This window comes from Hyperolius riggenbachi, chromosome 9 (genome assembly GCF_040937935.1).
Source record: "Hyperolius riggenbachi isolate aHypRig1 chromosome 9, aHypRig1.pri, whole genome shotgun sequence".
Classification (NCBI taxonomy): domain Eukaryota; kingdom Metazoa; phylum Chordata; class Amphibia; order Anura; family Hyperoliidae; genus Hyperolius; species Hyperolius riggenbachi.
In genome coordinates, this window is record NC_090654.1 from 253,822,388 (window position 1) to 253,837,414 (window position 15,027).

At 45.3% G+C, this 15,027-nt stretch overlaps 1 protein-coding gene across 2 annotated transcripts in view; it reads right to left on the minus strand.

Moving 5' to 3' along the window:
- The window catches only part of SPTBN5 (spectrin beta, non-erythrocytic 5), a 379,061-nt gene that overhangs the window by 261,410 nt on the left and 102,624 nt on the right, over positions 1-15,027 (minus strand). For both annotated transcript variants that reach the window (XM_068254311.1, XM_068254312.1), the window contains 3 exons: positions 14,605-14,791; positions 12,758-12,958; positions 6,889-7,005 (listed from right to left, as the gene is read on the minus strand). In XM_068254311.1, coding sequence (XP_068110412.1) covers positions 6,889-7,005; positions 12,758-12,958; positions 14,605-14,791 — 505 coding nt within the window. The remainder of the gene's footprint in view (positions 1-6,888; positions 7,006-12,757; positions 12,959-14,604; positions 14,792-15,027) is intronic.

The window sequence follows — 15,027 nt, forward strand, 5'->3', positions numbered from 1 at the left end:
ATGACACGGACATTTAATGATGCTTACACAAACTTATTTCTCTTTCCTACCCAAATAAGGGCGGGTTGCAGGGGTGCTGTCCTCATGACTACTGGAAAAGACTTTACCGTAAGTAAAGTGGTCTTTCCCAGAACGTCATTTCGGACAGCACCCCTGGATGAGACGATATACAAGAGTTAAAACCTTAGGGTGGGACCACAGCTTGCAAAACTTTCCTTCTGAAGGATAAACCTGAAGACAGATACATTAAGGCGATAGTGCTTTACAAACTTATTGTGACTTGACCAGGTCGCAGCTCTGCAAATCTGATCTATAGAGGCCCCTGCCCTCTCTGCCCAAGAAGTCGAAATTCCTCTTGTGGAATGAGCCATGATAGAATTGAATTGCTCCCCCTGTGTCTGATATGCTAATGAAATAGCCCAAACAAATGTATAATCTGTGTAGGATTTAATTAAGGAAGATTTCTCCCAATTAATGATCCAACCTAGATCTTGTAGTAAGACTATTGTCGTAACAATCTGATCTCTTACCGAATTGGGAGATGTCCCCCAAAACAGAAAATCAAGGTAACCCAAAATGTTAACCTTTCTCTGTCTAAGTGTAGCTAGAACCCCAGACATTACCTTCATAAACAACCCTGGAGCTGAGGATAATCCGAAGGGCAAAGCATTAAACTGATACATTCTTACCTCTTCCTCCATCTGGATGGCAAACCTTAAGCATTATTGAGAAGTCAGATGTATCGGTAATTGAAGATACGCATCTTTTCAGTCTAGAAAGGCTAGGAAATCGTCCTTCTGTAAGAGATGAATAATAGATCAAATCCATCCTGAATTTTCTGTATTTTACCTTCTGGTTTAGACTCTTTAAATTTAGTATGAACTGATAATTTCCCTGTAGCTCCTTTACTAGACAAAACACAGGGCAATAGAATCCCTGTCCTCTGACATTTCGGTACTTCTCGAATTACCCTTTTTTTCTAAACAGGGAAAGGACTTTCGATTGTAGGGCTGAAAACTTTATTTGGTCCTGCAAACGGGGAGTAATGCAAAAGCTCTAAAAAGGAGGCTGGCTGAACTCTATTCTGTATCCCTCCAAAAAAACAAACAAACACCTTAAAGGCTCTTTCCCACTAAGACGTTGCGTTAGATGCGACGCTAAGGTTACATAACGTGCCCCCAACGCAACGCATGTGAGCTTTGAAGTTGGATGCTATTTAGAGCCACGTTATGCGTCTCCTGATGGGTCTGTGATGCGTACTTTTTGACGCATACTATCGGACGAAAACGGCGCATGCGGCAAAAGACTGTGGAGAGCACATGATCGGATAAACTCCGCATCACGTGGTCCTGCCAGCCAATAAGCGGCCGCTCCAGGAAGTTAACACTGCAGTGCATATTAATTAGTCATGTGGCTGGCCACAACAGCGGACTCTCCCCTCCTCTCCTGCAAGAAAAAACAAAAAACACACATTATTGAGCATATGCAAACAGTCTAATGCGGCTAAAAACCATGTATAACGCACAGCATGATGCACTTTCTTTAAACGTCCAGCGTTAGAGTGTAACACAACGTGGGCACTGTGAACAGCCCATTGATTTTTCATTACTGTGAGCTGGGCTGCGTTACAAGCTGCTCTAACCTGCGCCTGTAACGTCCCACTGTGAAAGAAGCCTAAATAACCAATATTTTGTGCACTGTAGTTGCCATGTTTTGAAATTTGCAATTCTCCATCTCACTGGAATACTAGCGTCATTGCTTATCTGACTTCTTGGTAAAAGTGAAGTTGGACTTAGGGCCGGTTCACATTACAAACGCGGACGGCCACGCATGCGGAAGGCAACACGTACGAACGCACGCCATCCGCGTTTGCATGCCTTGCGTGGCTGAGCCCATCACTGAAAAGTGAATGGGACAGCCGCGCGTTTTTGCTAAATCTGCGTGCAGCATGCGTTCCCGGACCGCACAGGTCCGGAACGCATGCAGTGTGAACATCAGACAGTGCACTCTATGCACTGTCTGATGTCGTGCGTGTTGGCCTTCTGCACGCGTTTCCAAAACGCAGCTGGAAACGTGTGCAGTCTGAACAGGCCCTTAGGCTTCTGTGACTTGTAGAGAGCCCATCTCCTGCCCTTAGAGGACTAGGGATCTGACTTATTCTTAGAAGGAGGGACGAAAGGACCGTTTACTTTGAAAAGGTCCTTTCTTAAAGGAATACTATCGATACCCAAGTGTTCTAAAAAGACAATGTACAAATAATGTCTAAGTTGCTGTGTAAACATTTTCCTACTTTTCATGTTAAATATCAGAGGCAAAAGCTGTAATTTACTGAGGGTAGGATTAGCTATATTGGGACAAATCAATTGCAGAAGGGGTGTCTACTTCAATGCACAGCCAGAGTTGCATATCGGACTACAGAAAGCAAATATCAAACAAACTCTGAAAGCAAAAAACAGTATGAAAAGCTGTAACAATTAGTTACATTTCCTCTGCTCTCTACAGATACTTCAGTCCGAAACAGGACACAGAAGCTGCAGCTGTTCTCTCTGTCACACACAGTTACACAGAGTTATCTGATCAAGTGTGAGGGGAATTTCCCCTCTCCTCATGGCTCAGAGTCAGTTTTGTCAGTAAAGTTTGAAAGCATTTTGATAACAGTAAACAAAGAGGTTGCTACTAAAATGTATACACCAGTACTTAGCAACACTTCCCAAACAATTCCTGTGTCAATTGAAAATATGTGAATCGATAGAATTCCTTTAACAGGAATAATTTTTTTTTTTTTTTTTTTTAATGTGTGTCTGCCGTTCTGTCTAGAGGGTTGTCTAACTGACTCAAACAGCAGACCCCCTTCACAAGGTACACCACATAACTTGATTTTGAAGAATTGTCATCATTCCAAGTTTTTACCCATACACCTCTTCTGGCTGAATTAACTAATGCCGTAGTTCTGGCCATAAGTTTAACCGTATCATCTGAAGCGTCCACTAGATAATTGGAAGCATTCCAAACTTTAGGGAAATCATTCAAAATTTCCCAGAAATCCTCAAAAAAGTAGGTCAGTTTTGTTTGATACCCTTGAAAAATATGGATCTAATTTAGGCGGGGTTCCCCAAAACCCTGATCTTCAGGAGAAAAACAACATTTAGATAATGATCTGGGCCAAAAAAAACCAAAACTTTTCCTAGATTATCCCACTCCTTAATCCTAATCTTAAGAGTAGAATGGACTGGAATAAGCCGAGAATGAGGATCCGCCAAACTCTCATACATTTGATCCAAAGGTGTCAAAGATTTCTGCTCAGACTTAATACCTATTAGTAAGTCTTTCATTAATTCAGGAAAAAAACATTGCGGTTAGGGCTCTTTTCTACTATGAAATGCGATCGCAACCGCATTTGCGATCCCAATCGCACTTCAATTTCCACTATGCGATTGCGCTACTATACTTATAGTACAGCTCAATTGCATACAATGCAGGAGGATGACGATTGTGCTTTGTCCAAATCGCATCGCAATCAGATTGCACTAATGGAAATTGCTGCTGCAGTTTCCATTAGTTTAACGTACCTCGTGATCAGAATCAAATCGTAACTCGCAGAGTAATGAAAAAAAAGGCCCTAATGCAGCCCATACACTCAGCCGATTTTCTGGCCGACCGATCGATCGCGATCGATCGATCGATCGATCGATCGCAAATCGGTTGGCCAATCGACCGATCGACGGCCGATTTCGATCGATTTCGATGGATTTCCATCGAACTAGCAGGGTGGAAAATTTAGGTCGATCTGATGAGATTGCTTATCAGTTTGCATTGGCCTTAATGGAAATCTGATGGCAAAAAATGCCATCAGATCGAATTTCAACAGATTTCAAACTGAAATCTATTGGAATTCTATCCTGGTAAAAAATGTTCTAAAAACGCATCAGATAGATCATCAGATGCATTTCTTATCTGTCTGCTGCCAATCTGACGAGTGTATGGGCACCTTTAGTCAGTTTTACTCAAATCTTCCTCCTAGTTTGATACATTTTCTCTGTGCAGAGAGAGTTACTATAAAGGAGGCAGCCCCAGCATTCCTTTACATGTGCATTTTTGTTTAAATTGCCTCTCCTTGCCCTGAATCTGTCTAGTTCTTTTAAACAATCTATTTAATTGCTGCAGCTTAGAAGAACTTCAAGAATGTTACACATGCAGGCTTTCTGATGTGAAATTTATCTGAAAACAGGTACCCAAGGGGTTAAAAACACAGCCTGGGTATTCCGGGATGCAGTTTGTTCTGCTCTCACTGCAGCTGCCTGGGAGGTCTGTCTCTCCATTAGCTTGCCTGTTATGGCTGGCTTATCGCCTTCTCTAAACAGCCAGGGTTTCTCTGCTCACATTTGCCTGCTTTAATTTTTATGAATTAACCTTCAGTGACCTGTGTTGTGATAATCTCCGCACAAGGTGTTAATTTCTGGCACCTGCTCAGGAATTATAAATTTTCATGCGGACACAGGTTTTATGAATGCACAGTTTACTAAATGGTGGGTAAAGTCAGCTGTTTTGAGCATTACCGCATGCAGGAATGCTCAATAAATAGAGGCCTATGTCTCTTGGAAGCAGGAGGCATAGTTAGAGGTGCAGACAACATAGGAGATGATGGATTAGCTATAACAGGTAGATAAGCCATAGCAGTACTAGTCCCAGGCCCATCTGAAGCAGCTGAGGCGGTAGAAGCAATAGCAGAATCTTTAATTTCCTATTGCTGTGGACCTTCTCTGTACAATACTGGCACAATTTCCATTCAGAGTTGCCAATCCATGCTGACTGGACTGAGTAGAAGATTTTTCAGACTTTTCAACCTTCTCAGTCTTATGTCTTTTGGGGTATAAAACATAATAAATGATAGCCAGCCATTAGACAAATCCCTCTATACATAACATACATCCAGCCAAGCAGAAGAAGCATAATCACATCTACTTGCCAGAGAGGGATCCTGGGCAGATTCAGCAGATTGTGCAGGAGCTGACCCAGAGGCGTCCTCCATGATCTCAGCCACAAACCAGAGTGCATCATGGACTCTACAAACTTATACCTGTGCTGCTGATTTGATGCAGCTGATCCAATTATGCATGCGGCCCCTGCCGGCTAAGCATATGCTTAATCAGCTTCTTACCTTAAGGAATCAGCTGTATGCCGATTCCTAATCACCGCCGCGGCCCCTGCCGCCCGGCTCAGACTTCAGATCACGCGGGACGCCAGCGCGTGACTACCTCCGGTTCAACCGGAAGTGAACTCTCTCCAATGCACGCACCTGCGCGCATAAAGTTGCTGCCTCCAATGGAGAAGCCTCCTCCACGCTGCAGGGCTCCGACTGTTCACTGAACAGTGCTGCTTGGAGCCCTGGAAACCGCTGCCCCTGCCGCCTGACATGGATGGCACTCCTGGAGACCTCTCCCATGCATCCCGTCCGGGACAGGAAACTAAAACTGAGGTACTGTGGCAGGTGTAGTATCTTATATGTGGCTGCCTATTGCTTATGCAAATTCTTCTTTTAACAGTTTCCTGTCCACAGTGGGGAGGGAGACAAGTCTCATCCAGGGGTGCTGTCCGAAATGACGTTCTGGGAAAGTCGACCTTTTAGCCTCTTGCATTGTTAGGGGGTGTGGTTATAGATGGCAGTTGGTGCTGAGCTCCGTGAAGCTGGCCCCCCCTACAATCAGCACAAGTAAAAATTCCATCATGCTTGGTTAGTGCTACATTTGTGCCCATTTGTGCTGCAAAAATTACGATTTGTGCTGCTTTCATTTTGAAGATAATAGCACTTATTATTTCTAAAACAATATCATCACCCAGCCCCCGAACAACAACCTACAGGTTGGTGATGTCGGTTTTTGTTTTTCAAGTCTGCGAGTAGTAAAAAAAAAAAAAATGACATTTAGGCTGATTGTCTATCAAACATGGCGAATATCAACCATATATTGATCTCTCTTATATTTAACTTCTCACCTTGCAATGTATTGATTTATTTCTTTCACCTTTTCACTAAAGTTCCTCTAACTATTTAGACTTCACGACCGCAGCGGCAGCAGCTAGAGCCACAGGGACGCGCTAGCCACGCCCTACAGTTTGGGAGGTTTGCAGGCGATTGTGTGGGCAGATGTACGCGATCGTGCTGTTACCGGTTGCAAGGGGAGATTGGCTGCAGGGGACACAAGTCCCCTGTGCCAATCCATACATTACCGCCGAGAATAAACACTGTTTTTGTTAAAAAACAGTTTATTCTTACATAGAGCCCCACGCTGATTTCCGCCGGTTTCCGCCGCCCGATCGTTACATTTATGAATGGGAACAATGTTCGTATTCATAATCTCCAAGCCGGCAATGTGATTGCAGGTTTCCAGTGAAACCTTACGTCACTTCCCCTAGTTACAATGTAACAATACATTGTATCCTATGTAGTAATTATGGTAGCATGTATTATTTTAAAAATATAATGGCCGAAATCTGAGAAATGATTTTTTTTTTCATTTTTTTTATATTATTCCTGTAAAAATGCAGTTAGAATAAAGTAATTTTTAACATAATGTACCACACAAAGAAAGCCTAATTGGTGGCGGAAAAAAACGTATAGATCATTTCTTTGTGATAAGTAGTGATAAAGTTATTGGGGAATGAAAGGGAGGAGCGCTGAAAGGGAAAAATTCTTCTCGTCCATAAGGTGAAAAATACCCGCGGGCTGAAATAGTTAACATAGCATATAAAAAGTAGAAAACTGGTGGTAAAGCCACAATGTTTCAAAAGTGTGTCACAATCTTATGAACTCCCTTTGAGCTTCTTTCAGGATGTGACCAAGGATTGGCTGGTTTCACATATAAACTCAAAATCATGTGGATTTTTCCATACCCTGTGCTTTTTTATGAATTTTAGGGTAGCATCCTCTTCTTTCCCATAATCCTTACTGCTAACGAGTGGACGTTTTTCTGCAATCCAGCTCTCCATGTCTGACACATCAAGCAGGAGCTTTCCAATAAAACAAACAAAAATAGTTATATTTTTAAACAGCATAAGAAATACAAAGTTTACGGTATACTCAGTTACACTTGAAGAGAAAGATTTTAACCACAAAAAAAAGTTCTAGAACTGGACTAAACACTAATATACAACATAATAGCTCAGCATTACAACATAATAATGGTAAATACAACCTGAGGCTTCATTCACACCTAAAATCGAAAATGCAAACAAAACGTTTTGCGTTTTTGTACGCCTTTTGCCCCGCTCCACTACGTGCTGCGTTTCTGGTAAAATATGCTTTTCTAAGCGCTTTTGTAATTCACTCCCTGAAGTCAGGAAGTGAACTTTTTGAACCGCAAAAGAATAAATAAAATGTATTTATTCGTAAAACTGCAAATGCGATCACCGCACAAAGCAATTTTGTGAGCGTTTGCATTTTCCTATACCTTCCATTGAGGCCAAAAAAATCGCCTCAAGAATGGTACAGGCCCCGCTTTTCTGAGTGGATCGGAAACGAACCACTCAGATGTGAACTCTCTCATAGGGAGTCATTGCACAAGTGTTTTTAGGGCGATTTTGAAAATCGCCTGCGCTTGCAAAAAGGCCAAAAACGCCCCTTGTGTGAACGTACCCTCAGACAGTAAAGAGGAACTGTAGTCAAAATGACGAATACAATTGCTTATTTACAAAATTCAGCTATAAAATATTTAGTCAGTATTCACCTATTGTAAAAGCTCTCCTCTCCCTGATTTACTTTCTGAAATCTACCACAAGCGGTTACATCTTTGGTACTGGCAGGTGATCTCTGCAGAATGTTTGATTACTGAGAGTTCTAAAGTTAGCAGAAAATCGTCCGAGTGTGAAGAGCCGAACAAGCGTCCGAGTGTGAAGAGCCGAGCAAGCGTCCGAGTGTGAAGAGCCGAGCAAGCGGCCGAGTGTGAAGAGCCGAGCAAGCGGCCGAGTGTGAAGAGCCGAGCAAGCGGCCGAGTGTGAAGAGCCGAGCAAGAGGCCGAGTGTGAAGAGCCGAGCAAGAGGCCGAGTGTGAAGAGCCGAGCAAGAGGCCGAGTGTGACTAGCCGAGCAAGAGGCCGAGTGTGAAGAGCCGAGCAAGCGGCCGAGTGTGAAGAGCCGAGCAAGCGGCCGAGTGTGAAGAGCCGAGCAAGCGGCCGAGTGTGAAGAGCCGAGCAAGAGGCAGAGTGTGAAGAGCCGAGCAAGCGGCCGAGTGTGAAGAGCCGAGCAAGCGGCCGAGTGTGAAGAGCCGAGCAAGCGGCCGAGTGTGACTAGCCGAGCAAGCGGCCGAGTGTGACTAGCCGAGCAAGCGGCCGAGTGTGACTAGCCGAGCAAGCGGCCGAGTGTGACTAGCCGAGCAAGCGGCCGAGTGTGACTAGCCGAGCAAGCGGCCGAGTGTGAAGAGCCGAGCAAGCGGCCGAGTGTGACTAGCCGAGCAAGCGGCCGAGTGTGACTAGCCGAGCAAGCGGCCGAGTGTGACTAGCCGAGCAAGCGGCCGAGTGTGAAGAGCCGAGCAAGCGGCCGAGTGTGAAGAGCCGAGCAAGAGGCCGAGTGTGACTAGCCGAGCAAGCGGCCGAGTGTGACTAGCCGAGCAAGCGGCCGAGTGTGAAGAGCCGAGCAAGCGGCCGAGTGTGAAGAGCCGAGCAAGAGGCCGAGTGTGAAGAGCCGAGCAAGAGGCCGAGTGTGAAGAGCCGAGCAAGCGGCCGAGTGTGAAGAGCCGAGCAAGCGGCCGAGTGTGAAGAGCCGAGCAAGCGGCCGAGTGTGAAGAGCCGAGCAAGCGGCCGAGTGTGAAGAGCCGAGCAAGCGGCCGAGTGTGAAGAGCCGAGCAAGCGGCCGAGTGTGAAGAGCCGAGCAAGCGGCCGAGTGTGAAGAGCCGAGCAAGAGGCCGAGTGTGAAGAGCCGAGCAAGAGGCCGAGTGTGAAGAGCCGAGCAAGAGGCCGAGTGTGAAAAGCCGAGCAAGAGGCCGAGTGTGAAGAGCCGAGCAAGAGGCCGAGTGTGACTAGCCGAGCAAGCGGCCGAGTGTGAAGAGCCGAGCAAGCGGCCGAGTGTGAAGAGCCGAGCAAGAGGCCGAGTGTGAAGAGCCGAGCAAGCGGCCGAGTGTGAAGAGCCGAGCAAGCGGCCGAGTGTGAAGAGCCGAGCAAGCGGCCGAGTGTGAAGAGCCGAGCAAGCGGCCGAGTGTGAAGAGCCGAGCAAGCGGCCGAGTGTGAAGAGCCGAGCAAGCGGCCGAGTGTGACTAGCCGAGCAAGAGGCCGAGTGTGACTAGCCGAGCAAGCGGCCGAGTGTGAAGAGCCGAGCAAGCGGCCGAGTGTGAAGAGCCGAGCAAGCGGCCGAGTGTGAAGAGCCGAGCAAGCGGCCGAGTGTGAAGAGCCGAGCAAGAGGCCGAGTGTGAAGAGCCGAGCAAGCGGCCGAGTGTGAAGAGCCGAGCAAGCGGCCGAGTGTGAAGAGCCGAGCAAGCGGCCGAGTGTGAAGAGCCGAGCAAGCGGCCGAGTGTGAAGAGCCGAGCAAGCGGCCGAGTGTGAAGAGCCGAGCAAGCGGCCGAGTGTGACTAGCCGAGCAAGAGGCCGAGTGTGACTAGCCGAGCAAGCGGCCGAGTGTGAAGAGCCGAGCAAGCGGCCGAGTGTGAAGAGCCGAGCAAGCGGCCGAGTGTGAAGAGCCGAGCAAGCGGCCGAGTGTGAAGAGCCGAGCAAGCGGCCGAGTGTGAAGAGACGAGCAAGAGGCCGAGTGTGAAGAGCCGAGCAAGAGGCCGAGTGTGAAGAGCCGAGCAAGCGGCCGAGTGTGAAGAGCCGAGCAAGCGGCCGAGTGTGAAGAGCCGAGCAAGCGGCCGAGTGTGAAGAGCCGACGAAGCGGCCGAGTGTGAAGAGCCGAGCAAGCGGCCGAGTGTGAAGAGCCGAGCAAGCGGCCGAGTGTGAAGAGCCGAGCAATGCAGCGGAATCGAAGCAGGTTATTTTGGTGCGTGCTCTTTCCCGCTCTGCGCCTAACCTGGGTGCTGCCATAGACATAATGTAATTAGGTCTATCACAGCACAGCAGTGTAATTTAGGTGTCGGCGATCATAGCAACTCGGAGGGAGCATAGTAATTAACGTTGCCTAGAATTTGCACAGCAGCAAAGTGACGGGCGGCTAGAATCCACGTATGCCAATGGGATGACACATCGCACAACAGAGTGGCTTCCAGTGGGAGGGGTATAATGGACTTAGTTGCCGAGAGTCACTTGAAGAGAGTCTGAAGTGTTTTTTTTTCTCTCTTTTTATTAAGCAGTCATCTTCAGCATTAATATACAAGCTGATTCGCTGCATCCCTGTGGCAGAATGAGGTATTTATCCTCCTGAAATACCGGGGGCAACATTCCATGACTTTCGCAGATTTTGCTGCCCAGTAGAGGCAGAGCTGTGCGCAGTAACTCTGCCTCTTATCCAGCCAATCTCCACCACTCTCCCCGCCCCTCTCAGTGAAAAAAGATTGAGAGGGGCGGGGAGAGGCAGAGATCGGTGGAGACTGACTGGAGAAGAGGCGGAGCTACTGCGCACAGCTGTACCTCTTCTAGGAATCAAAATTCTGTGATTGCAGAATTTTGCCTGGTTATTTCAGGGGGATAAGTACCTTGTTCTGCTGTGGGGATGTGGTGGTGAATCAGCTTGTATCTTAATGCTGAAGATGACTGGTTAATAAAAAGAGAGAGAGAGAAAAAAAACACTTAAAGAGACTCCGTAACAAAAATTGCATCCTGTTTTTAATCATCCTACATGTTCCAAAAGCTATTCTAATGTGTTCTGGCTAACTGCAGCACTTTCTACTATGACAGTCTCTGTAATAAATCAATGTATCTTTCCCCTGTCAGACTTGTCGGCCTGTGTCTGGAAGGCTGCCAAGTTCTTCAGTGTTGTGGTTCTGCTATGAACTCCTCCTTCCAGGCCCCTCTATGACCACTGCCTGTGTGTTATTTAGATTAGAGCAGCTTCTCTCTTCTCTCTTATCTTTTACAAGCTGGATAAATCGTCCTCTGAGCTGGCTGGGCTTTCACATACTGAGGATTACAGACAAGGGAAAAGCTGTTTGCAGGAAGAAAAGAGCAGCCTGAAACTTCAGTGCATGGGGGAAAGAAACACATAAATGATCTCTTGAGATTCAAAAGGAAGGCTGTATACAGCCTGCTTGTGTATGGATGTATTTTCTATGTGTGGACATACTGTACATCAACCTACTTCCGGTTTTGGTGGCCATTTTGTTTGTTTACAAACAAACTTTTTAAAACTGTTTTTAACCACTTTTAATGCGGCGAGGAGCGGCGAAAATGTGACAGAAGGTAATAGGAGATGTCCCCTAACGCACTGGTATGTTTACTTTTGAGCGATTTTAACAATACAGATTCTCTTTAAGACTCTCTTTAAAGATCCGGAATGCCAAATCATCAAGCAACCTCTGCAAATCTTGGGGGACTCCTGTACACGTGATAAATTATTGGCCAAGACAGCCCGAATGGCTGTCTCGGCCGAGAACAGTCAAGCTTATGTATCAGTAACAAGCCTAATCTATACTGCCATTGTTCTGTATGAAAACAGAGTCTACCATGCAGTTGGCACATGTGCAGTACTGCATGAATTCTTTGCTTAAAATGCCAACACTGACTATTAACCCAGAGCCTGCTTAGTACAACAGTGCTGCTCCATAAAGATGCCCATTAACAATCCAATTTCCGAACGATCGACTGTCCGATCAGGCCCACCAACGGAGGGGTCTCATAAATTATAAGTAAATAAGTCTTATAAATCATAAGTAAGCCGATCAGACTAAAACAACTGTTCCTAAATTCAGATCGGTGAAACGATAATTAGAACAATTGTTCACAGCATCAACAGCACCTGATCCGAGTAACCATACGGTTGATTGTACCATTAACCACCAGAAGTTGATCATCCAGTAATGGACAATGGGGGTATATATTTCACTACATCTGGTAATATGATCCAGTTTAGGCAACTGTCACATAACTACATTGTTGTCCTGACGATGCTCTGATTCATAACTTAGCACTGAACATTTGCCTGGAAACCTCACTGAAGTAGGCAATGTGGAATATTCTATATACCGTATTTTCAGGACTGACCATAAGACGCACCTAGGTTTAGAGGACAATAACCAGGGGGAAAAATATATATACTAAACCTGGTGCATCCATGGTAAAGGGGCATCTTGTGGATTATGTCCCCTTTGTACCTCATGCCCCCTTGTACCTCTTGTGTCTCCCTTGTGTCCTCCTCTATGCCCCTTTGTGTCTCCTTGTGTCCTCCTCTATGCCCCTTTGTGTCCCCCTGTGCCCTCCGTTTGTCCTGGTGACCTCCTCTGCATGGGCACAGTACAGGGAGTCCCCGACATTGCAGTGGGTTGGAGGTTCGTATTGGTAGGCTTTCACAAGTCAGGAACTCCCTACATTTGGACTATAAGACGCAGTGACTTTTTTTCTCCAATTTTGGGGGAGAAAAGGTGAGTCTTATAGTCCAAAAGATACAGTACTCAGTGAAACCTTGTAATATTGTATGTTACCATTATGCCAGTGCAAGAAATAAAAATAAACAATAATCGTAACATCTCGTTATTGGTAACATATCAAACACGCAAAAAAACCTTGATAAGAAATCTAGGAGCAAAAAAGACCCCTAAAACCAAGACACACAACATTCCTAGCAGTAATTCTGCACGCTGTACTTCCAGTGACCTGTGAATGCATGTAGCCAGGTATAAGATGTCTCACCTGTAAAAAGCTGACGGAATCCTGGAGGGACTTCATGCGTTTCTCGCAAGCATCCTCCAGCTCTGACCAGGCGGCTTGCAATTGCTTATTTTTGTCTGCTATATTGCGAGATTCGGGGTGATGACTTGCGATCAGAGACTTCCCCATTTCCAGGACTCTGTGGAGTTGCTGAGTGTGAGCATTTACCTCTGCTTGTAATTCCTGTAAGCAACAAGGTACAAGAACTCAGTGGAAGCCTAGCATATTTGTCACATATTCATTAAAAAAAATAAAAATAAATATATATAGATTAGAGTGTTAATTGTCCAACGCTGAAGGGGATTGGCTGATGGTGGATAAGTGTGCTTTTTCTGGTTATTCAAAAATAGACCTAGTCAATATAGTACTATACCCCACTCTACATACATGTGTTTCACAGTACTCTGGTTCTTCCTCCTTCTGGTTTGGAAGGTGGAAGTATCAGAGTCACATGAAACACAAAATGAATCACGCGGCAGTGAACTCCACCTGACCCCGTCCGCTTGTTCGGTGCTGAATAGCGGCGGGCGGGAGTATTCGGGTGTGCCGATTCGCTAAGCTGAATTCAAACACCAACACTACTAAGATCACCATACAGAGTGCCGGAAGAGCTATCGTCATGATGAGGCATAGATGGATTTAGTGGAAACAATCCATAAGTCCGATTTAGCTATTCACTTTTGCACAAGGCATTGTTAATGATAATCTGGTCTTCTATGTGTGATCAGCCTGTTGTCTGTCAATTATTATTATTTTTTTTACAAGGGAAAGCAAGGTGTACTCATTTAATTGGCCTCTGTGCCTGACTGTGGTGGAAGTGGTTTAAAAATATTTTCCAGTCTTCTACTAGCAATGCAAGTGAAGAGACGCAAAAAAGGACTACATTGATCTACATGAGAGACTTTGGTTACACAGGAAATAAGCCCATGCTGCCATACGTTAAGTCATTGGATGATGCAGACTTTCTATCAACTCTTTGGCTTTCATTAAACTATTAGTGGAAGAAATAGCAATAACGGGATACATTCTTGTGATTTGCCAAGGTAAATGGAGCACTTATAAACATGGCCCTGTGTACAGGCAGAAACCAGCAAGGAAAACAGGATCCCTCCTCACCAATGTTTTATGCTCTATCGAGCTTGCCTAAAGGAGGAAAAATGCCTTGCACTGGTTCCTTGTGCCAAAAAACATAACAGTAACCATGTTATGTAGAACAACCACCTAACAGTAAAAAAAGAAGAGGGGGGAAAACACTTTCTCAGTAAGAATCCTCCAAAAATAATCTTTCAAATGTTTTATATTGTGTTAGTTATAGCATTCTGAAAGATCTGCGGCTCACTGCCTACACTCTTTGATCCGCACATGAAGTGCCTTCTGTCTTTCTCTTGATTACTGCTACAACTGTTTTACATGGCTCTTTGGCCATTTAGTATAGCTGAGTACTTACCTAGGAGAGCGACCTCAAGAGAGGACTTTTCCATTGGCCCCAATAAGGTCACCGATAGCCGTGACTGAATGACATAAGTGCTAAACAAACTGGCTTTGCAATTACCACACTAATGAGTCCCAGTATTATTCCATTTTGTGTGTCCTTGCTGAGGTCACTGTGAAACGGTCTTTCGGAATAAGCTGTTCCCGCATGAACAACTGATATGGATATTCCCTCAGTAACAAAATCCTTAGTCTTCAAATGTTCCAACATGCTGTATAATAGGTAACAAATGAAACCTTGACATTGATGAATGAAGGCAACAAAACACAAAGTAGGAATGGAACCAGTGTCATAAATCACAGCGTGTAGCCTCTGCTAAGTACATAAGCATGTATACCTTATGTTTGTGAAGCAAGCTTTGAGCTGCATCCAGGGACTTGCCAAAGTTAGTCGAGCCGGCAACAGACATCTTTTCAGCAATCCAGGTCATCTCAAGATCAAAGTAATGATAAAACTCGTACTGATTAACCTTCGCTTGCAAGAATTCCCCTCTCTTGGCCAGCGGCTCCTGGAGAGACTCAAACCTGTAAATGGTTGAGAAATAAATAATTTTTTTGAGAAAGAAGTATTCAATAAACCAAAACAATCCATCTCATTGTCTGTGCATGATAACGTCTTGAAATCATGCTAATATTTTGCCTTGGCAATGCTACATGTATTTGGTCCTGACAATAATAGCTTTTTTGAAATGGATTGGGTATTTATTGAGAGCCAGTCATAAACAAACAAGTGGAGGCGTCTTGTCTGCTGAGAGCTTGCA